Genomic DNA, 25678 nt, shown 5'->3' on the forward strand with positions numbered 1-25678 from the left:
AGCAGTTTTGGAACTGCTGTGGAAAATGACCAGAGCAAAAACACTTTGAAGAGGTGGATGAAGGTTACAAATTCATGCACTTTGGCTAGTTTTGTGGCAGCTCAGAAGATCACCAGGCACGGGAAGCCGTTCACTGATGGAGAATTTCTAAAAGAATCGTTCATAAAAAATATCAGAACATCTATTTTCGGACTTCAAGAACAAGAGTGAAATTGTTCAGAAAATTAAAGATATGAAAAAAGTTGTTAATGCTGAATGAATGAATATTTTAACTTAAACAACTGATTGTTTTATTGAGAAAACACAATACATATGTACGTTTTTGTTTATGCAAGATATTCACTCATAAGTGTAATGTAACTATAAGTGGTGTAATCATCATTTTAGGGATCAAACAGATTTTGCGGCTCCAGGTGGGTTTTATTTGGTGGGAAATGGACTCAAATGGCTCTTTGTATGCTGAAGGTTGCTGACCCCTGATCTAGATTATTTTTAAGTATCCCAACTAATACCACCTTTAATATAACTTATACCTTTATATGAATATTCCTCCTAATGGTGTCTGTGATGGATAGGTGACATAGGGTGTGGATGTCATTCTTTACATTGAGACTCAGCTGTCCTCCTGCTGATGTCAGTGAATCCAACAGTCTTCATTTCGACCAGTAAGACCAGTAAGTCCAAAATGAAAAAACATTTATTAAGCACTTGTTGCAGTCTCCATTAGATTCCACTAGATCAGCCATTATTTTTCCCTTTATTTCCTTCCTTACAGTCTGTCTTTCCTTCTGTGCTTGTTTATATGAAATGTGCAAAGCACTTTGTGACCAGTTTCTTGAAGCATTTTACAAATATATTCACTTGATTTCACTTAAATATGTTGAGCACTCACCATAAAATATTACCAAAGTAATAACCCACATTTGCTATTCTCTGTCACTGACTGAAATTAATAGCAACTGAACTGGCTCAGTCCATGAAAGCTTTTGGGGTTCCTCTGAGAAAATCCTCCTCTGTAGTGGAAGTGTTGTTTTACATTTCTGACAACGCCAATAGAGTTTTATTGAGAGTCTAACAATAAATAGAGCAAGAGGGGCTGATTAATTATGTAGCAGAAAACACAAATGGTGGTGTTTGTGTTCAGAATGGGTTGATTTCAGGATTGTTTAGTCTACTTTGAGTGCAACACATCAGTGCAATTCCTGCTTTACACAAAATGTTTCATCTAAATCAATAAGCCAAAATCTTATGGATTGTCATTTAACAAAAATAATTGCTGACACCTCACCCAGTTCAATCTACAGGAATTTCAGTCAGAGACTAACAGAGGAAGTGAATTTTTTGGACAGAAAACTTAAGGACAGAGCTGTGGCAGCTAACAGCTGTGGCATGAAAGTATCATCAGAGAGATTGTGAGAAGTACAGGTTATAATCAGGGCCTTAGCTCCCAGTGATAACACCAAGGTCATATCCATAGTATTGTTTTGAGAATTTGAGAGTTTTAAACAACCAGAGAAAGTTTACATTCCACAATTACAAATAAATTACACACAAATTAAGTTTTAATCCCCCAATTGTTTAATTTGACTGTTAGGCCAAAACATGATAAGAATAAAGAAAATTTATATTTCTCCCACCACAATTAGATTCTTGTGGGGAAAGCTTTGAAATAGCATTTAGACAATCACGTAGGGAGATATAACTTTCAGAGAATAGATTTCAACAGTTTAATTAGTGGAAAAGAGTGGGACATTTTTGGCGACATGTCAAAAAATTTCATGAGGGGGTGGAAGTGCACTGGGGAACCTTGGTGACTGGCTTTAGTATTTAGAAAGTCCTGGCTATGACACTGTTTATAATGGCTATGTTGACCAACTGAATAAATATGACTGGACATACTGGTATAGCCACACAGCTGTGAATGAGCCTATCATTGCAAAGCATAAATGAAACAGCTGATCAACTAATACAAGTGCGACTCAGTGCTCGACCTTATTTATGCTTCATATCTGACCTTAACCATGCTACATATCTTCCACCCCACAGTAACTCTCCAATATGTTTGCCTTTATTTATGCTGCACACCTTTCACACTGTAAGAACTTGTGGTGCTATGGCCTACGTTAATATGCATAAACCATTATAATACCAAAACCCAGATATCATGGTTATTATTAGTAACCTTTTCAATACTAAAAAAGGCACAGCAAAAACATGCCTATAGTGCAACACAAGTACAAACCACCCCTAGTGCAGATACATGAGATCATATTTACTGTAAAAACTAAATGCACCAATATGGTCCAAAATGCCTGAAGATAGTATGCTCATGGAGTGATTTTTTTTCTGGCCCCTTTCGCTGTCACTCAAACATCATTGTCATTGTCACACATTAAAGAGTCTTTTTCTCAGTGTGCTCTCAACTCAGTGCATCTCTATCACAGCTGTCAGTCTGGTAAGCAGGCAAGGGAGGTCAGAAGATGTCCCTCATCATTTCTTCCTCATTACTTCCCAGTGTCTGACCTGCCTGTCTCATCATATCAGCTGGAAAACTTTATTTTGGAACATCTCCTATACTATAGGAGATGTTCCAAAATAAAACGCTTCTCATGAGGGCTGCGGGTGTCATTACTATAGGACCTATAGTAATGACACCCGCAGCTTGTCTTCTTGGGAAGCTTAGGCTAAGTCCTTTAGTCCTGCGCTAGTGGGAGAAGTCAGCATGTGCCACCTCAAGGTGCATTCAGGAGAGCTCAGTATGACATTGTCTCTCCCAGGCTTGGAGCTCCCCCCCTTCTGCACACACCAGCAGGTATGACTCACTCCTCACCTGTGGCAGGCGAACCTGGAAGACAAATGACTGATTATACTATTGTTTCATGGGTTATAAAAAAGTTATATAAATTCAATTACTGTGGCTGATTAGACCTCTGCTCAGTTAGTAATTGGGTGGAGCTTTGCTCGGAATTGCCTGGTCACCAAACTCCATAATAAATTTGTAAGGCATAAGCCCACACACTCCTGATCAGGCAAAGTGAAAACACCTGTGCGGGTGTGACATAGCTGTGGTGGTTTTACTATGAAAATGTCTTCCACTCATTTTCAGATATCTATGTTATGGTAGACGTGTTGGATTATTATTATTAACTCTATTATTAACTTATTATTAACTATAAACTATTGTTTTTACAAGCATAAATAAGTACTGTGCATAAATACAATTCTGAGGTAGTTTTACTTCACTTAAGTAAAGTAAGTTTAGTTAAGTAAAATAACTTTGATGCTTCTTAACTTAACTAAACAAACATTGCACTTTATAATCAAATAATAATAGTCAAGATTAGCTCCACCCTGACCAGCTACAACAAAATGCTGCTTACACATTAATGCATCAATAACAATAGCACTGACAGGAGGTGTTGTGCTGCATAATGAGTACTTTTTCTTTTGATATATTCTGCTGAAGACATCAGTACTTTTATTTAAGTAAAATATTGAATGCAGCACTTTAACTTGTAATGTATTAACGTACTGTACTGTATATCTGAGTATTTCTATATTGTGGTATTGTCACTTTTACTTAAGTAAAAGAAATGCATATCTTCTTCTACCACTGATGATGATAATCTCCCACATACAACTACAAAAGATATCAATATAATAAATAAAATATCAGTATTACATTCAAAACCCCGTCAGTTGAACTCTAAATGATAGATTACTGTCTGAGTGTTTTGTCCATACCCTGTGGAACAGGAGCAGGTGGCGGTGGAGGGGAATCACCAGTGGGTAATGGCAGGCTGGGGGCGCTCTCTTCCTCTGTAACACATGCAGGTCAGACCAGTGAACAGACAGCAGCTTTGCAGAGACATAAATAGAGGCTGGCCTCTTGACTAAGAGCTTGGCCAGCTGCACAGCTCTATTTATATAACATAAAAACTCTGTGTTTGCCCATTATCAAGCCTGGTCTTTGTTACTTACACAACAACTGTAAAGCATTTGCAAATGAATCAAGAATCATGCTGTTTTAAAAGTGTTTTTGTTTTCCATGTCAAGCAGAGAAAGAGAATATGAAAGTGGATTTAAGATAGGCTTACATCCCCTGGTGCATCCACACAGTGGGCAGGCAGAGCAAGAGATGCTGGGCAGATACTCAGCTCTGTGATTGGAGGAGAGAGAGGAACATCAGAGCCCATGATGTGTGGCAGCACTGTTGCAGGCATTCAGCCTTGGGGTGCACTGCTGACCAGCCAGATTTGTAATAAGACAAAGAAACAGACGGAACCAAAAATTGTACACATTTGCGGTGATGAAAGGGATGATGGTGTGAGTGTGAGAGAAGGCAGACAAAGAGTGATGGAAAAAGCAGTGATTGAAGTGAAGTGAACTGACTGTTATTTTTTTTTATCTTCACACATGGTGCAAGGTGAGGTACGTGCTTTTTGTCCACATGCTTTTACAAAAACAGCAGTTGTGGTTATTATTCATAACACTTTCATCCATCAGTCCAGCAGCAGGAAGACCCTCATCACTGCATCTTTAAAAAGCTCATGACACTGTATTGATTTATGGAAACGGGCATCCAAGTTCCTGCATACCAAGGCTATTCTTAGAGTGGGTATTTATCACCATGTTCTGACTGAGGCCTCCAGTATAAGCAGATGCTGCTGGGACTGTGCAGCACTGTGTTTATTCAGAGTGGCTCATATTGTCTGGAACTCATTCCACCTCACATTTATGTTGTTCTTAAGAGACTCGGACTGTAAAGTAGTGCTTGGGTTGTGTGGATGTCTGTGAGATTAGGTAATGGTACTGAAATACCTGGCATTCTGAAAACAGCCTTAGAAGATTTTTTAACCGACTAGGTCAAATTTGACAAAATGAAAGGAAAGCCACATCCCTACCTTTACATGGCCTTGAGTTTTAAGGACTTTTTTGTGTTCTGTGGATTTCATTGCTTGTCATGAACACTTGCAGGGACACTGGTAGTTGTTAGGGTTAACAAAGACCTTTGTTTACCTATACTAGAATATTATAATAAACTATTGTCATGATTTTGGTCTTCAGAGTGTCAAAATTACGTTGGTTTCTATGGTGTCATGGCTTTTTTGTGTTCTGTGGATTTCATTGCTTGTCATGAACACTTGCAGGGACACTGGTAGTTGTTAGGGTTAACAAAGACCTTTGTTTACCTATACTAGAATATTATAATAAACTATTGTCATGATTTTGGTCTTCAGAGTGTCAAAATTACGTTGGTTTCTATGGTGTCATGGCATAATTCGTATACTATAAAGAGTGAAACAGAGAGGAACAGTCCAGACTTCATAACATGATGATTATGATGATGATAATGATGATGAAGGATGAGGATGGTGTGATTAGGAAGCAGGGGTGTTGATCCCTTGCCTGTCTCCTTGGGGGCTTTCCCATCCTGCATCTCCCCCTTCAGTCTCTCCATTTCTTTCTCCAGCTCACAGTATCTCCTCTCTGCTTCATGTAAGCGTCTGGTGGACACAGAAGTAAAGAAATATGAGTTTCATCATATATTTTTGTTGTTTGCCCTTCAACTGATGTCAGTGAAACTGGGATGATGAAATGTGACTGCAATGGAAGCTGGTCTTTATTTGAAGAGTGAATCTACTCCAAAATGTACCTACACATGTACTTTCTTCAGCTGAGGAATGTTTCAGACATAAGGTCATTCCTCTTGTACAAAGATCCAGTCACTGTGATAAATATCTTTCTATCTTTGTTTTCAGCATGATACTTCTCCACAACTCCTAATCATGTTAGTGCTTTTAACTGGATCCAGGAAATATGATCATATCACTTTCACTTTTACTGTTTGTAACATGTTATTGTCAACTCATCAGCCCCTGAAGCAACCTATGTTGGTGACCTTTTAAACCCATATGTACCTGCATGTAACTTAAGATTGCTGAATTCAACTTTGATGCCCAAACCTAAGTTAAAGATAGACACCAGGGGTGAGATTGAGCCCTTGCAGTCAAGTGCCTCAAACCTTTCCAAGTTTAAAGTAAGTAGAGTATTTTGAAAATGATAATTGTGCCAATAGGGCTCATTTGAATTCTTACTCAACATCAGCAAATTAAGTTGTCTGTGTAAGATATCTGGGCAGATACAGTTCTTAAACTAACATGTGCTTTGGAATATGTCTGTGGTGAAGATTCTTTAGACTCAATGAAGGAAATGTCAAAAATGCAGACACCAGCTTGTGCAACATTCTAGTATCTCCTTGGAGGTCCTATCAGTAACAATGTTGTATGAACCCTGAGGCTGCATTTAGACCAAATCCAGCAATGCATGAAAAACAGCAGCCCTCCCATTCATTTGAATGGGGGCAGTGCATTTACGCTGCAGGAGTGGGGACTGCATAATGCTCAGCAAAAAACCGCAGTGGCCATCCGGCAAGAAGTTGAGCAACCAATGTCATACTGCGTTGGCCAATCACATACACACAAGCAAACATTCCTAATGTGTTTCTTTTCAATGTGAATGCCATATTTGACTGTTAAAGCCTACCTTGTGATCATCACAATGACAGACAAAACTGTTGCTGTCGGGGAAACTTTCTAGAGTTGTAAAATCCTGTCTGCGAGTGTTACAAACTGCTCCGCGTTGTTTTGGCTTCTGATAAGTCCCCAAATGGGGTGGCTGTGGCTCAGGAGGTTGAGTGGGTCGTTTTGGATAAAACACTATGTCGCTCTTGATGAGCTGGTTGGCACCTTGCATGGCAGCCTCTACCATCAGTGCATGAATGTGTGTGAATGTTGGCATGTGTTGTAAAACATTTTGAGTGGTTGATAGACTAGAAAAGCGCTATATAAATGCAGTCCATTTACCATTAATCTGTAACTTCAGCTCGACTTCCTGGATCGTATTTCATTGTCTTACTGGAACCTCAAACAACACACACCTCCACCACCAGAGCCCCCTGCGTCATAGTGCCAGATTGCCAGATTTGGTCTGAATGCAGCCTAACTGAACACCTTAAGGCTTGTCATCCAAACAAATAATAAAGAATAAAGCCTGATAAACAATGAGAGCATGCCAGCCAGGCAAAGCTGCTGACATTACAACAATCTCTGAACAGGTGGGAGCAGCTATCAAACAGTAGTAAAGCCAATGGAGATTAGTGTATGAATTTCAGTCACTGATAAACACTTGTATTTAATTATTTAATTTCATTGTTAACTACTGACAGTAGAATGAATAACAAAGTTAAAAAATCATTTACTGATTTCAAATAATCAGTACTCAGAACGTGCAATGGATTGCTTATATAAAGATGGTATCAGTGTCGATTGATACCTCTGCAAATCTTCATCAAGTCCTGATATTTGGTCAGTCTCCTCTCCGGTTGTGGTGTGGGTGGATGCAGTAGGACCTTGCTCCAGAGTGAGTGGGAGCTCCAGCAGTGCAGGCAGGTCCTCTGATAGCGTGTCTCTGGGCTGCCACAGGCAGAACAGACATAGCATAACAAGGAAAACACACTCAGTGGTATCTGTAATCATCTCATGAAAATACATTAGAAATGGTACATAAGGGGTTATGAAGTAACTGATACAACCCGACAAATGGAAGGTCTGACATGTGTTCAGTCTATAGGATGAACTTTCTTACCAGTTTCTCTGGGGAATAAAGACTCCCACACTCTCTAAGCCTCCTGTGGTCAATCTGCATCATGATGTCTGTGCTGCGGTCGATGGCACCTGTCTGACTGTAAAAGAAAGTCCAATTCAACAATACCCAGGACGACATATGAAGGTCAGTTAGAGTGGTTTGAATCACATAAATGTAAATTATGTATTTAAGGTCACCTGGTAGCAGTGTAAGAATATCCAACAAAAGCCAAGTGTACTCCTATTGGAGCTCTGTCCATTACATCTGACAGCGTCTCCTGCAGAACACAACAAATGCCAATTTTCAACAACCACCAGTTAGTGTTATTTTGTTTAAAGGTGCATAAATTTTGCATGCAGCCATACTATGAGCTAACTTGGTGGTGTGAACTGTAAGGTAGATTTTTTTTAAATTAAGTTAACTAAAGGGAATACAAAATGCATAATTTGCATCAATACTAATTTTACTTGACACTTTGCATCTGCAGGGTACATAAAAGGATTTGGGGTTTCTTGCATCACCCACATGAAAATGTGAACCAATGACAATAAGTTGCTTTCCGGGTGCACAGATGGTGTGGGACCAGGCCTTTCCCTTTAAAGACAACCTCTAACTGCATGACACAGAGTAATACTCTAAAGACAATACCATTTCACTGAGACAGTCGTCCAGAATATCAAAGTTGGAGGTGTCAGTTGGATTAGATACTTCAGGCAGGAAGGGGGCAGGGAGTTTATGCAGGGAACCCCAGTCTAGTCCACAGAAGAAAGGATGGCTCCTGAAGTCACTTAAGCCTTTCCTTCCCAGACGGACTTCCCTCTCACAGATGAGTCCAGTGATGAAGGAGCGAGCCTTGTCTGAAACCTCAGGGCCAGATGGAGGGAACTCAAAATACTCCTGGGATTAAAAAAAGATTCTTTAAATTTAAGACCACTTTGAGTATTCACACTGCTAAGACCACCACGAAACAAACATAGAAGTGGATCAAATTGGGATATTACTGTTGGGTATCTCTTGGTATTACATCTACATTGGACAATTCTGCACCTCATGATTAAGGTCCAATGCTAGTGTTCAGTGTTAGAGATCTAGAAAGTCATGTTGATGGATGGGTGTGTAATACACGACTTTCATGCCAGCCCATCCAAGAAAAAAATGACACTATACATCTAAAATTCAGCTAGCAAAAATGATCTATAGTTACATTTATGCCATCTAGCTGTTCTCATAATTATGACCCGGGGAAGTGAGGCATTTCAGATGACGTCAGTATAAGGTGACAAATTTCCCTATTAGGAGGAGACAGGTTGGGTGGATGACTAGATAACTACATGGCAAAAAGTGGACTTAGCTGCAGGAGACCACTGTTGACGTGGTGTTTACTGTTGCCATGACAACAAAGGTTGCATAACTTTCAGGAAGTAGTAACCACATGTCGAGTGATCATTTTAACCCAAACCATGATCTTTCCGTAACCATAGCACTGTCACACCATAAAACACAATTATTTTTAATTACTTCCCCACCTGTGAAAATAGTTGTATAATGTGTTCTGTGGCTCTGGTGGGAGCTTTGCAAAATAAAAAGAAAAAAAAAACTGATGATATCATCATTATTTGACTATTTCAGCTTAGGCTTGAGACTTAAACTTTTTAACAGAAAGTCTATGTTACAAACTGGGAGTGTGGGGTGTGGAAGAAGTGGGCCTTTAGGAGGAAAGGCACATTATGGGAAACATAGGATCCGATGTTTTTTTAGACTGACCAGGGACTAAAAGTCAGGATATATCCTGACTTTTTAAAGTAGTAGAGGCCTCTGCTACTTTGATTCTGACTATTCTTCTTTAATGTAAAGTCCATCAACTTTACTGTACTCCTTTAACCAAGTGCTTTAGCTGCCTAACCCTACCCACACCTTAATCATATTTAATTTGCCATAACCACTTTTAACCATCTCCCTTTAAATTTAACCATTCTACAGTTGTCATGTTTAGATGTAGCACAAGGCAGGATTTTTTGAAAATGTTGGCATTGGATTGAAAAAAAAATGTTGTTACTGAATGTTATTTTGGGTTTCACAGAACCATTCAATAATGATTTTCTTGTCTTGCCATAGTTTAGGATATTTATAATTAAAAAATTTGGGAAACATGCTTATTTGCTTTCTTGTACCACTCTCATGTCTATACAGTAAATATGAGGCTACAGCCAGCAATAGGTTAGCTGGCATAAAGCTTAGCTTAGCATAAAGACTGGAAAGAGAGAGAACCAGCTAGCCTCACCCTGTCAAATTGTAACAAAAATCGGCAGACCAGCACATCTAAAGCTCACTAATTAACACGTCATATCTGTATTTAATTCATCCAAAAATGAAATGTAAAAATTACTTGTTGTGGTTTTACAGGGGGTTATGTGCCAGACTATTTCTTGGCACAGTGACTGCCTAAAGTCTCTGCTGGTTGAGGGAATAAGCATATTTGCCAAATCCTTTTTTTACCCAGTCATCTGCAGACATTGTCAGTGTGAGCATATACCTGAAAGTGGATGATCTTTGCATATGTTTCAGAGATGGACTCTGCATAGAACGGTGTGGTCCCCAGCAGCATCTCATAGGCACAGATACCCAGAGCCCACCAGTCACATTCAGGACCATAACCTCCACCTCCCTCTACTGCCCTCAAAATCTCTGGAGACAAATAGTCAGGGGTCCCGACTGCAAGGGATGAGTGAACCTGCAATGAAATCAAATGACTGATGGATTTTCAAGCATGTCTTAAGGCCATGACCTGTATTTCTAGCATTTGCTCTGTTCTGTTCTGTGTGAATGTGAAACTGTAACTGGAAGGACGTAACATTTTTCAATCGTCTTTTACTGAATGTTTGGCAGTTTTTTTTCTTTGAAGAGTATCTTTTCCTTTTTCATGAAACTTAGTGAAGTGAAGCCCCTGAGCTAGTGTAGGTAGTCAAGTTGAGTCTCTTACTATACTCACATAACATACTCTTCTCACTACAACATATATCCAATGCACCCTTCTCATAATGCATACCTGTGAGGTTTTTTACCCCAATTTGTGCAATTGAGCAATGCTTTTGCGAGTGGGTCCCCGATTTGTTTGTTGTGTATGCACATGAGCATGTACACAAAATGACACAATACATATTTCTACCAATGGTTTCACACTATTCCACTGATCTACAGATGCTAGTAACACACCAAGAAATGCAGCAATGTGCCAGCCAAGTGCAGTGAAGAAGACTGCCAGAAAGTAAACATGGATATAAACAATGCATGTTTCATCACGCCCCACTCCCTGTTGTGCCAAGTTTAGTCTTTAGACACCAAATATCAACACATGTTTTACATTCACATAATAATCCATTCCACTTGAGTTTACTGACTGAACTAAGTATGAGCCAACTCTCACCATCCCGTCGTCTAGGAGCCTCAGACAGGAGCCAAAGTCCCCGAGTCTGATGTGTCCCTCAGCTGTCAGCAGGATATTGTCAGGTTTGATGTCTCTGTGTAAGAAACAGGGTGGAGGGGACAGGTCAGATTTCATTCATATAAAACAGCATGTTATAGGATGGTTGCAGTGTTATTATCCAGTTCATGTTACAGTACCGAGAGAGCGCATACATGTTGGGCCTGTCTCAGGAATGTTTGAGTCATGTGAAAAAACAATATTAATAGCTATGTTATACTTCCTCAGGGAACTAATAAGTAAGTGGCTGCAGTCTGAAACAAACTTTATGAGCACAATAGAATAATCTACCTGTGTACGTAACCCAGCCTGTGGACAGAGTCAATGGCCATGACCATCTCAGCCAGGTAGAATTGAGCCATGTCCTCAGTGAGCCGGTCTCCAAACTTGCTGAGCAGAGTCAGCAGGTCCCCCCCAACATAGTAATCCATCACCAGATACTGAAGGAGGAGGGGGTGGATAGGTGAGGAAAATGGCAGTGGGATTTGCTAAATACTGGTTGTGCTATAGACTTGCAGGACATCTTTCAAAAATACATTTACTTGATGACTGGTTGTATTCCCACATACCAGATAGTTGTCATCCTGAAAGGCATAGTGCAACTCAGTGATCCAGTGTCTGTCACCCCTCAGCAAAACTTCCCTTTCCTCTTGGTAGCATGCTGTCTGCATAAGACATAACAAAAAAGACAAGTGGATATAAATGACAAGTAGAAAGACACAGCTCAGCATGTAACATAAGAAAACTAGCCATATGTTTTGTCCTGTGAATGTAGGTGCAGCTTTGTGTGTTTGTGCGTTTACCTCTCCTCGCCTCAGCATGTCCCACTTATTCATAATCTTTAGAGCATACACTTGATGTGTGCTTCGCATCCTTGCCACAGCAACCTGCAAGAAGAGCAGCAAACACACAAAGTGTAAACACAGTGACAAGATAAAACAACCACATGAAGCATGCATGCACAAAATGGATGAATGCATCACTTTAGAACATTGGGACCATGTAGGATTAAAAGTCAGTAATAATCAGTAAGTCATCTAAAACCACTTGACACAGTGAGGCAGTGGTGCTTACACACTCACAAAAATGCTTTTTTGTACTTTGTATAAAAAATCTAAAGTGGGGACCATGTAATGCCTACTCACACAAATGAGGGAGCAGAATATGAGAAACACCTCTTGATATAATAATTCACATCTAGTCTCAGAAATACCAGAGTTGAAACAACATGTATTTGACTGTGTGTCAACAAAAACTGAATATGATAAGCTTAAGAAAAGTAAGATTTATTACAGGGCCATTCTATTGGATTGTATTAAGTTGTACAGGTGTACCTCATAAACTGGCAACTCATTGTAGACTAGACTCGTAGAAAAGTTTTAAATCACATCTGCAAAATCTGGGCCTAGAAAATCTTGAATATAAAAAGCTTTACAGGATCTCAATTCTGGAAAAATGGAGTCTGGTGATATGCTGGATGATAATAGTTATTTTAAGAGGACACAGTGATTGATCCAAATGTAAATAAATGGGTACCACAAGAACCCAAAACAACACAAACAACTTTTCATTGTCTCATTGTTTAATTGTTTAAATTGTGAGACAGAGTTGGTGGTCAGGATGATGTAGAAGATGATTTTAAGATATAGAATCAGGTGCAATCACAGATTATTAAAAAAAACAACAACACAACAACATTGCTTTTAAGAAGGAAAAGAATTTTTTCTGCCTTATAGTTGTAGTTGCCTTCTCCAGACCTGCTCACCTCACTGAATGTGCCTCGGCCAATCACCTTCAGGATGTGAAAGTCCTCTCTTTTGATACGAGTCTTCCTCACCTGCCTCACCAGGGGCTCCGCTGTGATTGGAAAAGAGTATTATTTGCAGGTATAATGTAGCCTTTGACTGCAGATCATAAAGAGCATATGAATCATTGATTTCATTTACTGATCAAGATGATGGTGGATTGGTAATGCAGTGATGTTTTATTGATGTTGAGGTGCTATGCGTTTCTATGGAAGCAAAGAAAAGGCTGAAAGATATGAATCTCATAAACAACTGAAAACCTATTTGTGAAATTTAACCACAACTTGAACTTTATAGTATTGAAATATTTTACTTTTTTAAACTAGAAGAGTGCACTCTGTAGAGAGCAGATCTCCACCAGGTGTGTCTGGGGACATGTATAGTCTCAGTTTTCTTTAGGGATTGTCGCCTAACTGTATAGACTTAATTAGGAAACACCACATGGGACAATAAGTCCAAACTTATCAATTTAAACATTGTTATTTATTTAGAACATTTTGTTGTAACACACCACACAAATTAACATCTCTCCCTACCTCCCTCTCCCCTCCCAAACAAAGAAGAGTTGAATCTCACTTAATTGTTCCTTCTGGCTTCCTTGCAGTCAAGATGGTGGCAAAACTAACAAAAACAAGAATTTATTCATTTCGTATTGTGCCTAACTTTAGTGGATCATAACATATCAGGTATGGAACCAAACTTTTCTATGGATGTCAGTTTTTGAGCCAAAACAAAAATGTGCCACATTTTAGCTTGAGCTACATGCCTACATGCAACAGACTTGTTTTTAGTCAAGCCGACTGCCAGGAATGCCTTTTGCTGCAGTTGCTGATCACTTGCGGCCCCTACTGGCCGGTTAAGAGGAGTGAGGAGTCAGCAGTAAATGGCGGTATAAATTGCATTATAAAATAAGTTCTTCAATCACTGCCACCATGAGAGGTACTTGAGCACACAGTCATAAGTGTGCAAAAAAAGTGGTGCAGCCGCTTCGAATGTTATCATTTGATTGAATGGGCGTCATCAGTGGTTATCTGCCTCATAGATATTGGTTAGAAGGGCCTGCTCACTGCTAGTAGGTTCAGAAGGCTGTTATTATCTATTCACTTGATTGATCATTGATCATCTATTGGTAAGCTGGATCACTGCAGGGACAACCCCTATGTTGGCCTGCGTCCATGTCACGTGACTGTCATGTTTCCTTCGGTGAAAACAAACAAAATGGCTGCCATTCCTTTTATTCTCAGTGGAAAACGCAATATTTGAGGACTGTTTCAGCATTAAAATGCGTTTTGATAACATTTCTAATAAGAAATGTGCAATTTATTTTCATAATCTTGATTCAGTGAATTTGTTTAGTCTGTTAGTTATTATTAGAAGATTTTTTCAGCTCTTGCCCGGTTGCTATGGTGGATGCTATGGACACAACCCAGTATCACAGCAGTTCATGAAATTTAATCTAGAGATTCGTTCACGTGGACATAAATTTTCCATTTTTTCATGATGATGATGATTCATGACTTTCAAACTAATGTATTTCAATTGGAATATTTTTTGTGCCTGCACCACGATTTTTGTGTCAGTCGGGACTCAGGAGCACAGAAGCTTTATTGTTTTTTTTCTCATTTGATGGACACACACACACACACACACACACACACACACACACACACACACACACACACACACACACACACATAACCAAACGCATGATCTCCTTGCAGGGTTATGCCTGAAGGAGATAAAAACATCAAACAATTCATGTGGTTTCAATTCCCCCTTTTGAAATTTTCAGGGGGTATTTTCAAGTAATACAAATTCAAGTTGCTCAAATTCAAACTTCTGACAAGATGAAATATTCAAACTTTAATATCCGGGGCTACAAATTATTGACCTTGAATGGAATCGATCAGACGTCAGTCCAAGAAAAAGAAGTTCAAATGAGCTACTGAAAAATCCTGCACCCTTCAATTTTCTGTCTGAATTTGTGAACCTGAAATAACAAAAATTTAAATAATTAGACAAAATTAGGTTTTCAAAATTGCAAAACATCTGGAAATTCCAAAGAGAGAAATTCAAACCAGATATAATCAGGCAGATTTGCAAAGTAAAATATTTTAATGAAGTCAGTGGAGTTTACATCTCAACAATAAAGACAGAAGTTTGATAATTTTGGCAAATAGGATTTTCTTCCTTGCCAAGAGTTAGATGAGAAGACTGTTACTCTCATTTCTGTACCCTAAATATAAAGCTGGAGCCAGCATGCAATTAGTTTAGCTTAGCATAAAGACTGGAAGCAGGGGGAAACAGCTAGCCCAGAGAGAAATAGCTTGATTACATAACTCCCCATAAACAACCTAGTCTCACATGAAAACGTGTAATAGCTACGTTGGTCCACAGCACAAAATGTATTAGTTTCACAATAACGGCTCTAAAATTGTGAGATGCCTACGTTTTTTTGGTCTATTCTATTAGCCTGCGTCCACGTCATGTGACTGTCAAGTTTCTGTTTGCGAAAACAAAACCAAAAAAAAGGCTGACATTTCTTTTATTCTCAGTGGAGAATGCAATATTTTAAAATAGTTTTGGCATCAAAATGTATTTCTAGTGAGAAATGTGCATTTTATTTTCATAACCTGCATTCAGTGAATGTATATGATGTTTAGTTTGTCAATTATTATGGAGCTTTTTGCAGGCTTTCTATTGTTGCTATGGACGCTGCTATTGCTGAAACCATGTAGTTGCATGTTGTTTGAATCATTGTCTTTGTGTTCAGTGATTCAAACAACATGCAACTACCTGGTTTCAGCGATAGCAGCGTCCATAGCAACCACCATAGCAATGATAGAAAGCTTGCAAAAATCTTCGTAATAACTGACAAACTAAACATCAAATACATTCACTAAACAAAGATTATGAAAATAGAATGCACATTTCTCATTAGAAATGCTATCAAAATGCATTTTAATATCTTAAAATAGTGCATTTTCCACTGAGAATAAAAGGAATGGCCCTAATTTGACCAAAAAAACATGGGCATCTCACAATGTTAGAGCCATTATCGTGAAACTAATATGTTTTGTGCTGTGGACCAAATTAGCTATTACACATTTTGATGTGATACTGGGTTGCCATAAAACCGCAACTTTTCATTGAAGGACCAGTGTGTAGGATTTAGTGACATTTAGAGGTGAGGTTGCAGATTGCAACTAACTGAATAATGCTCCCCCTTCACATCCCCTTCCAAGCGTGTTGGAGAATCTACGGTTACTTAGGCGCAAAAAGTACATATGTGTACATTAGGACCATTTTCAAATATGGCTCCTCTATGGGCAGTAATTGGCAGGACAACATAATTTGACTGTGCTTTCCAAAACCGTTACAAGTCACTGTTAAAAAATAATGATGTTTTATGGTTTGGAAATGCTGTGGTTAAGGTCTGGTTATGTTTAGGCACAAAAACCACTTGGTTAGGGTTAGGGAAAATCATGGTTTGTTCCTTAAAGCTACGCAACCTTTGTCGTCATGGCAACAGTAAACACCACAACAATTGTAGTTACGGTTTTTAAAAAACTGACGCTCGCGGTTGGAAGTGGGAAGCTAACAGTAGTGTCCTGCAACTAAGCCCTCTTTTTGCTATCTATCTATCTATCCAGCCATCCACCAAACCCACCTCCTCCTAATAAGGATATGTGTCACCTTATATAGACGTCATCTGAACTGCGTCACTTCTCCGGTTCATAATGTTGGCATTGAGTATACACGCATGTACTTTTCACGCCTATGCCAGGCAAAATGTGACACTGACAAGGTATCCTCTAGTGGACTGGCAAGTATATCGCATGCTTTGGCGTGATACTACGCTGAAGGCTCAATGATCAGGTCAGATGTGCACATGATATGACCTATTGGAAGTCTTAAACAGTTAAATGTCTCGCTACACTTCCTTTTTCAGATGTGGTCATTTTGGCTTTCAAATAACACCACATCACATAAACTGTGAACATGAATACAGAATGCTGCTCTGCGTGTCCTTCCAGCTGAATCCAAGATCCTATTTGCCATAAAGGGAGTTCCTCTTTCACAGAACAACTGTCTGAATAGGAGTCGCTCTGCACAGCTAAAAATAGCAGCTATCATTTATGAATTGAGGCAAATTTTCCAGTCCTTTATTTTTATTTCATTCCCCACCTCCTCACACACTGAGAGGAATGCAAGTGAAACAGAAGCACAGTGTAAACTGTTTTTAGATGAGGAGCGAGAGCAACTTCAGACACACACATATACTGTCGCCTTTGACTTGAAAGTTTCTTGAAGCAACAGGGCAATCTTGTGAGAGGCCCTGGGTCAGTAGACTGGGTCTGCCATGTGACTTGTGCTGTGTCACAGTCTTGTGATTTCGTGATGCTGCATTTTGCATTCAAACAGATTGTGAAGAATAGATGGCATTCATTCTGAAGTTATACAGATCACTGACCTTTGTATAGTTACAGTACGAACCGTATAAATCATCTTAGTCTCACAGGGAGGCTGTGAAAATAATATATCCTGCTAACAGGAGAGACATGAGATACTAATTACAATCCTCTTTTATACAGCTTCACAGAAGAGGATCCAAGAATCCAGAATCTCAACACAATCACAAATTATTGCTGTGCATTGGGAATGAGGAAAATAATCTCAAAACATTTCCATCGCCATTATCAATTTGGGGAAAAAGGAGTTTGGTGTGCTTGGTTACAGAGTAAACTTGCAATCAAATGAATACAAAGCATCTAATTTTAGGTGTATTATCTTTACTGTATCTATCAAACAGATTATTCTGACCCTTGTGTCAGTTCCTCTCTGTGTGTCAGTCTGGTGGCTGACTTCACAATGTTCAGTCATGGAAAACATATCCATCACTTTGTGTCCACAACCTTGATAATTTCCACTTTTGGTCAGAGTGTGAACGTGTCTTCAGCCTGCTGATTTCTCAGTAACATGATTATTAGTAGCCCTTTTGTAAAAATCCCAACATTGGGAAAAAAAAATCATTCTGTTTGTTTCTATGCAGGAAATAGACTCCACTGTCTGTTCCTTGTGCTTCCTGCAGCTGTATCCTCACAAAAAAGCCAACTCTGTGGAACAGTCTGTGCATGTGTGTGTGTGTGTGTGTATGTGTGTGTATACAGTATGTGTGTATATTCCGTGCCTCTGCCTGTGCCTGCTTGTGTTTATTCAAGACTAACACCATAAGTGCTCTGCCAACCCCTCTGCCAGCTTCCTGTCCATGAACGGAAATTACTCCCCTCCATGAAAAATGACTGAGCAAAGATGGAGAACAGGGCTTTACTGAATGAATCAATAACAAATCAATCAAACGTGTTGGTGAACACTTAGCCAAAAAGATGAAATGTCCCTGCACAGGGTTGTTGTTGGTATTTCTTCTTTCATTTGCATAATTCACTTCTAGCTAGTGAAAGTCAGGGGTAGAATCACATGTAGGACCACACATGTAGTCTACCTATTAAAATGTCCTAATGTCCTTGTGGGTTTTGCTATGTGGGCAAGACAAAAAAGAGAATTGAGAATTAGGATTTCCAAAAATAAGAGTATATCAGAAATAGGGATGAAAGGTCTCCTGTAGCGAGACACTTTAATTCTGCAGGCCATGGGGTTTGTAGTCTACGCTTCATGGGTATCGAGATGATAGAGAGAGGAAACTTCTCCAAAGAGAAATATATTGGATACACTACTACCGAATATCCTAGGGGTTTGAATGAAGAATTGCTGTTGTCTTGTTTTTTATGAATATATGTATTATTGGTCTACATATTTACACACATTCATTTTTTATTGTTAGTGTGTAGACTTATTGGCCTCTTATCTGGCTGTTGCAATTGCAGTATGTGATATTTGCCCTCCTATTACTTATAGATATATATTTTTCTCTTGTTACCAATTTTCTTATTATTTCTTATTTTTGCTGGTAAATTCACATGTGATATATTGAGTAGATCTGTCAGTCACTTATCTGGCTGTTGTAATCACACAATGCGATATAAATCCTCCTATCTGATTGCTATTTTTCTTACTAATTTGTATACTATACTATATTTGTATATTACTATTTGTATCTTGAGGATGGTTGTTCATATTTATGTACATACATTTGCTATTTTTCATGGAGATGCTGCACATGATGAGGTTACATACCCACATACATGCTATTTTTATTGTTAATGTGTAAATCAATTATTCATTATTTGGTTGTTGCAATCAAATAATGTGTTACATCTCCTCGGGTGGTTTAAATTGTCTTAAATTTTCTTATTATTTTTCTTATTAGTGCTAGTTTTCTGATGATGCCTGTTTGGATGATTTGTATCAGTTGATTTTAATCACTAGCAGGTTCCTGGCAGCTGTTTGATAGGGTTCAAACTCACAATTGTCTCAGTAATGCTGTGGAGAGCCTAGAGCTGAAACGCTGCTCCTGTGCATCATTATAGAATGATATACATTTATCTGTGCATGCTGATGACTCCATTTGTTATTTTTGTGATTTTTTTAGGGGTCGGCACCCATTACTTTCTTAAGACCGTGAGTTGAACACACCAGTTCACTGTGAAGTAAAACAGCAGGACACAGTTCTGAATTGGATATACAAGAGAGAGAAACAGATGTGAATCGCTGTGTCTTGTGATCATATCTCATGACTGCACATGTTGGTGACTAAAGCCCATTCATGAATCTATCTTGTCAACAAATGTGAAGTTATGTATCAGTCAAAAAAGGTACCTGCACAGACTGCTGCTTTGCTACAATAATTCTGCCATATTTGTGAATGAATCCTACATATACTGAACTACATGCTCTCTTTAACTATGCATTGATGCTATAGTGATACATCAGTGAGTTGTGCAGGACACATATCTACGTATTACTCATATAAAACAAAGAATGCAGCTAGAGTGTGTGAATTATTAGCAAAAACAGAGAAAAAAAATAATTTACATCCTCCTATGTTTCTCAAATCCATGCACACTTTATGATTTTTTATGTTGCCGTTTCTTTTTGGAGTCCATTAATCTTTCTGGCTCTTTTCCCAATCTTACTCACTTGTTTACTGTTTACTCACTCTTTGCACATGTTGTTAACATTTTAACAATTGTTTGTCCTAACAATTTAAGAATCACCGGAATCATATTTGACTGTAGGCATTATTTTACCATTATCTAAGCAGATTGACCGCTACTTCAGTGCCAGTTAAGGCATTTGTTGCATATGGATTTCATATGATCACAGTCAGACAGACAAGTTATCACTCTGTCGGCATTAGCAATTACTTATGATATTTTTGAGGCCATAGCATAGAAAAGAAGAGAAACAGTGACGGAGTCATTGCTTGCTCCTGTAAATGTTGACTCTGGCTCTGCACCCATCACTGACCTGTCCTGTTAAAGCCATGTAGGGAGTGACCGGAGCAAACGCTAACCAAACACAGAGAGGGGTAGAGGGAAAGCTACATGAAACAGGGCTGTGAGATAGTGAATTGTTAAAAATTAAAGATTGAGGTATTCTACCCAAATTACAAATTAAACACTTTTTTGTCACTTTTTGACTCTTGTGATATCTATCTTTCGTAGGGACTATATCTTAAAGTAGTTCTGACAAAAACTACTGACAGCTCTGTCTTTGAATGAGAGTGTAATGGGAATACTGACTCTGGACAGACATGTCGCTTTTGAATTTTTAAATGCTGTGAAACCAATGCTGTGGTTGTTTCTGTTACAAAGCAGGTAAGAGTAAGAAGGCAAAAGTCCCATATAACTCCCAGGCATTTATTCCTCCTGCCTGTGATGCCTCTATCATCCTTGCCAGCTGTGTGAAGCAGATTTAGTCTAAAGCTCAGACCTCTGGTCCAGCTAAACCCAGAAATCTGCTTCATCACCATTCAGCCAGCCAACTCTGACACTTGATCCTCTTCCTGGACACATGCTGTGGTTAAATTTGGAAAGTCCCCTTAATGTGGACACATGATAACCCTCCAATGACTATAGGACAATACAGTAGGTACACACACAGTCACAGTCACATGGAAAGATTCTGTCAATAACAGAGGAAGAAGGAAGAAGGAAGGTGAAAGTTGAGGGGCACCTACGTCTAGCAGTAATGCCACACACGACAGCACTTATGAGTCTTCTGCTGTGTTTCTGTGTGCGTGTGTGTGTGTGTATTATTATTATCCACACACGTATCTCCTACATACAGTATATTTATCATTGAATCACAGTGGTCTTGGTGATATGACACCAGTTAAAAAGCTCCAGGGGGCTCATGAGGGATGGCAGAAAGTCAGTAGAAGAGTATTGGCTTTCATGTCCTTGTATTGGTCTCCTGTCGCTTTTAAGCACAATGTATTCTGGGTCATAACACAGAAGTTGCGGAGGCAGGTCTGTGTGGTTGCTTTTCACATCTTGCACCCAAAACTTTGAGGCTCATTTTAGAGCTGTGGTGCCCGACACTTTAATGGCTGTAATCCCTGGAAAATGTTGACCTAGCCTGTCAGTCAGTCTTCACAGTAAATAGAAACCAATGTGGACTTAAATGAAAATAAACTGACTCATGAGGTCAATGCAATTTAATAGAAGTTGTATTGCTATTGTGGTTTATTTGAAAATTATAATGCAACAATAATATGAACAAATACCATATTACAATGAAATGTAATACTGTATAGCTAATAACCCCATACATGGATTGTGTGTCGTAATTGGCTCTGTAGAATAAATTCAAATAACAGTGTACAGAAGGTTATATGCCTTTTGAGGATACAAACATCAGATCTCTATCAGATGTCTGCCACTAACTCGCCATCTCTTAAGTTTCAAAGATAAATTGTCAATAATAGATAAATAACTGAGAAAACTGTGTGTATCTCAGTTTGATGCCACTCTGTGTCCAAGTGCTTTGATACAGCTCACTAACAAAGGAGCTAATTTTGCAAGGACTGGAAATATAGAATAATCTTAAAATAGAGGGTCATCTAAAAAAAATAGTTGCACCTGCCAGCAATCTTTCAACTGGAAAGATTCATGATGAGCCAACACACATTCTGAATTAGCTTCTATGCAGCTAATTTGTACAGTAACTGACACTGCTGTCTCTGCACAGAAGCCAAAAAACACTGGTTCACTAAGGGGATCGATAAAGTATTACATCATCACAGATTGTTGCACATGTTGCCCCTAAAGCCATGCTAGCCTTGTGTTTTAATTTACAATGGACCCAAATTTCTCAGTCATTTAGGAAAATATCTGGTTCCAGATCCAATACACATGCCAGAAGAAATAAACTGTATATATTATTATTACAGTATTATGCACAATATAAATATACTTAACTGAAGATAATAAGATGCTTTTTGATGCGTTTCCTATAATCACTTTGAAACCTGTGTTTTATTGCTGTGCTGTAAATGTTTTCTACTTTGATGTGATTAATTTAAGACCTCAACCTTTGATGAACAGTTCCAAACCTTCAATCAAAAATCACTGTTGATGATAAATGCAAATGTTTGTGTACAGCATAATTGTGTCTGGAAAATTTCACTTTAACATATAAATCAAGACAGAAATGTCAGCAAGTAAATGCGCTGAGAATCGTAAAACTTAAAGCTTTGGTGACCATTTATAGTTAAATGAAACAGCAGACTGCCAGAAAGAATCAATCAACAGTAAACAGCCATAATATTTAATCCTGACAACATTTTAAATAAATCTTGGCTTTGTTTGGTAAACTGTGATTAGAGGCCTGTTTCAGCTGAGACATCTGAAAGTCACTATTGTATTAAGATCTGCTTTCATGGTCGCTGGTGTAAACCTTGATGGTTATAAGCAGTAAGCAGCTTGAGGTTGTATTTTATAGTGATTTCAGAGCAGCAGCCTTTGCTTTTTACTCAATAGGAATAATGATCCTTGTCTGTCAGGTGAAAAAGGATTTAACACGGGGCACCTACCTTTCTTTCTTGTTTCCTACCAAGAGTCAAAATTGCTTTCCTTTAGCCATGACCATGATCTTTCTCCAACTTTAACCACACATCTATTTTAACCCAATCCATGACCTTTCCCTGACCCTAACCAATTTGTTTTTGTGCCCAAACCTAACCAGACCTTAACAGATGGAAACCAGCTTTATTTATGCAACAGCTATTTGTAATAGTTTTGGAAGCCAGTGACAAATGTTTTACTGCCAAAAATGGCATCAGATCAGACACAGACAAGACACACTACCTCCCGCACTGGCACTAGATGTAAATCATGAGGTGCAAACCCATCTAATATGAATGTAATTCCTACAGTGGGCTGTTCAAATCAACAGCCTGCAGCAGTTGCTTATACTATGAACCAGAGTCGACATGATTTCTGCGTAGGAATTTAGTTCTTGAACACCTAAACAAAGTGGATGCTACTGGACTTTTTGTGTTAATGTTGAGATAAAGTAAGTTAATGGTTGATAAAGTTAATAATAAATTAACAACTGTTTTTTCCTGTTCAGGAATGGGGCTCTTGAACAGCAGAAACACAAAGTGGTTGCTTGGTCACACATAGTGGCATGTGTGGTGAGTTTTGGGTAATGCGTCAGTTGATTGTTCTTGATCAGGAGCCAAACAAAGTGGCTGCTGAGCAACGTGTGCTGTCAGTAGCAGGATGAGAAAATTAGGTCAGCATGGTAATATTTCAATGAGATGATAAAGGTGTGTGTGTCAGGAGTTCCCCAGGGGCAACACGTCAGTCGAGCAGAAGTAGAAGTACTTCATATTTAACTTAAAACACGCACACAAATACTCAGAAGTAAGAAAAAAAACACTCACCCCATTGCAGGAAACCAGAGACATACTTCTCCCTTGCAAAGGGCGAGGAGCAGAACTCCTGGTAGACGCCCACCAGTAGGTCCAACAGGGTCTGGAGGCCAACCGGTCCTGTAGTCTGAGGGCCCTCAGCCAGGTCCAGTGCACCAAGGCCAGGGCCCGTCGACATGACGCCCGGTGAGTGAGAGGTTTGTTGGGTTTAGAGTTGTAATGAAAACCTGTTGTCCATGTTGTGTTGGACTTACAGTAAAGCAAGCTGGATCTTCCTTGTCCTCTGGGTTTACAGTTGCTCTGGTTGCTCTTTTGAATCTATCACATTTACAGTAACAGCCCACCCTCCCTGTCTTTTCTGGACTGCACCCTCCCCACCTACACACACACACACATACACACACTCTGGATATCTTTCTGGATCACCACCCAACCCCACCCCCCCGCCTCTCCTGACCTGCCTTTTCTCTGTACCTACTCTGCTTGATCATCAGGAGTGTGTGTTTTCTATGCAGACATCCTCTTTTAACAGTTATCTTCCCTTTTCTGCCCTTTGCTACTAGTTTGTCACTTACTTTTATTCTCTCTCCTGTTTGTCTTTGTATGTCTGTCCCGTCCTCTGTCTGTCTGTCTGTCTGTCTGTGTCTCCTTATTCTCCTCTCCCCGTGGCTGTGCAGCATCTGTCAAGCCTGCGATCTCTCCAGCTCTGACTCCAGACCTTTTTTGGTGTTTTAGTCTCCCTCTCCCTCTCTCCCTGCTCCCTCTATTCAAAGTACTCCAAACTTTCTACTACAACAGTGAAACCTAATAGAGAAGCATGTACAGTACATGCTCTGAAATGATTCCTCTTTTCCTTTCCCACTGAAAGCAAACCACTGACCTGAATCAGTGGTAGCTGTTGCTGTTACACTCAGTCGTGTTTGAAGGGTGCAAATCTCTTATTTTGTCAACCATCCAAGAATCTTTTTTAGTTCCCTTAATTTTTTTGTAGCCACTCTGTCTCACATCTTCCCTTCTGCCACCCCTCTCATGCCATGCCTTCCTCACTCACTCTTTTTCAAGGATGCAGCAGTGATTGTCTCCTCTCATCCAGCTCACTGGTTTTCAAAATCCTTCATTCTCCGTCTGTCTGTTCATCCGTTTATTCTCTCTGTTCCTCTCTCCTCCACTCCTGCAGTGTCCGTTGCTCTCCATGTGTCTGTACTCTCTTTCACTCTCTTCTCTTCCTCCTCCCCAACGTGTCTGTTTTGACTTTTCAAGTGAACTGCCTCCTTCCTCTTCTCTATGTATAAATACACCACAGCTGCCACACAGGACTGCCTTAAATGTTTAATCTCTCCATTTCATAGCCATTTAAACTGCATTTCCTGCATCAAATGAATGCTCCATGCTTCCACATGAGTGTGACTGTGTACTTCTCAAACTAGTAGAGAATAAGCGTGGGTTGTTTATTTTCTGAATGAGTTTTTAGAAGTATTAGAAACAACTGAAATGGAAGAAAAAACTTATCTAGACACAATCATCACTTTACATGACTTAAAGTAATACATTTTTGTATGGTTTGGAAAAACTATACTGCTTGAACCACTTGCACATACACTCAAAATTAATGGATTTCAAACAGGTATGTACACACTTATAATATATTGTGTTTTCCCACCTTGTATGGACTGTATGTAAGACCACCATGGATAAATACTATACATGCTCCATTACTTTCATGAATATTGATACACATACAGAGGTTGTGTGGTCCAGACATTGTTATGCGAAATGATTTGCTATGAAAGCACTGCTGGCCAAACTAAAGCATTCAACACTTCCACCCTGCCAAGAAAAGAAGAGATAAATAATGGAAGAATGCTTGTCTTTTTTTTTCTTTTGCATGTTTTGTCATTCTGTTTG

The 25678-nt window shown here is 39.1% G+C and overlaps 1 protein-coding gene across 2 annotated transcripts; it reads right to left on the bottom strand.

Annotated features, from left to right (window-relative positions):
* Nucleotides 1-679: 679 nt before the first annotated feature.
* On the bottom strand, nucleotides 680-24994 carry LOC121910811 (myotonin-protein kinase). Of its 2 annotated transcripts, XM_042432144.1 has the most exons (15): nucleotides 23786-24994; nucleotides 12894-12985; nucleotides 11932-12015; nucleotides 11698-11793; nucleotides 11420-11568; nucleotides 11072-11165; nucleotides 10181-10378; nucleotides 8296-8544; nucleotides 7845-7924; nucleotides 7648-7744; nucleotides 7336-7475; nucleotides 5410-5507; nucleotides 4098-4159; nucleotides 3745-3819; nucleotides 680-2845 (listed from the first exon to the last, which is right to left on the bottom strand). In XM_042432144.1, the coding sequence occupies exons 1-15, from the start codon at nucleotides 23949-23951 to the stop codon at nucleotides 2744-2746; spliced, it is 1782 nt and encodes a 593-aa protein (XP_042288078.1). In that variant the 5' UTR covers nucleotides 23952-24994; the 3' UTR covers nucleotides 680-2743. The 2 variants fall into 2 exon arrangements, with proteins under 2 accessions (XP_042288078.1, XP_042288079.1); XM_042432145.1 differs by lacking the exon at nucleotides 4098-4159 and having other exon boundaries at nucleotides 2737-2845.
* Between the last annotated feature and the right edge of the window lie 684 nt (nucleotides 24995-25678).

This window comes from Thunnus maccoyii, chromosome 13 (assembly GCF_910596095.1).
Source record: "Thunnus maccoyii chromosome 13, fThuMac1.1, whole genome shotgun sequence".
Classification (NCBI taxonomy): domain Eukaryota; kingdom Metazoa; phylum Chordata; class Actinopteri; order Scombriformes; family Scombridae; genus Thunnus; species Thunnus maccoyii.

What these genes read in the sequence shown, in the direction of transcription:
- LOC121910811 (XM_042432144.1), bottom strand. Translation starts at nt 23,951, where the DNA reads ATGTCGACGGGCCCTGGCCTTGGTGCACTGGACCTGGCTGAGGGCCCT. An exon ending in CTCTGGTTTCCTGCAATGGG is followed by an intron (nt 12,986 to 23,785) that starts GTGAGTGTTTTT and finishes TTCCAATCACAG; the next exon opens with CGGAGCCCCTGGTGAGGCAG. An exon ending in ACGACTGTCTCAGTGAAATG is followed by an intron (nt 7,925 to 8,295) that starts GTATTGTCTTTA and finishes TGTGTTCTGCAG; the next exon opens with GAGACGCTGTCAGATGTAAT.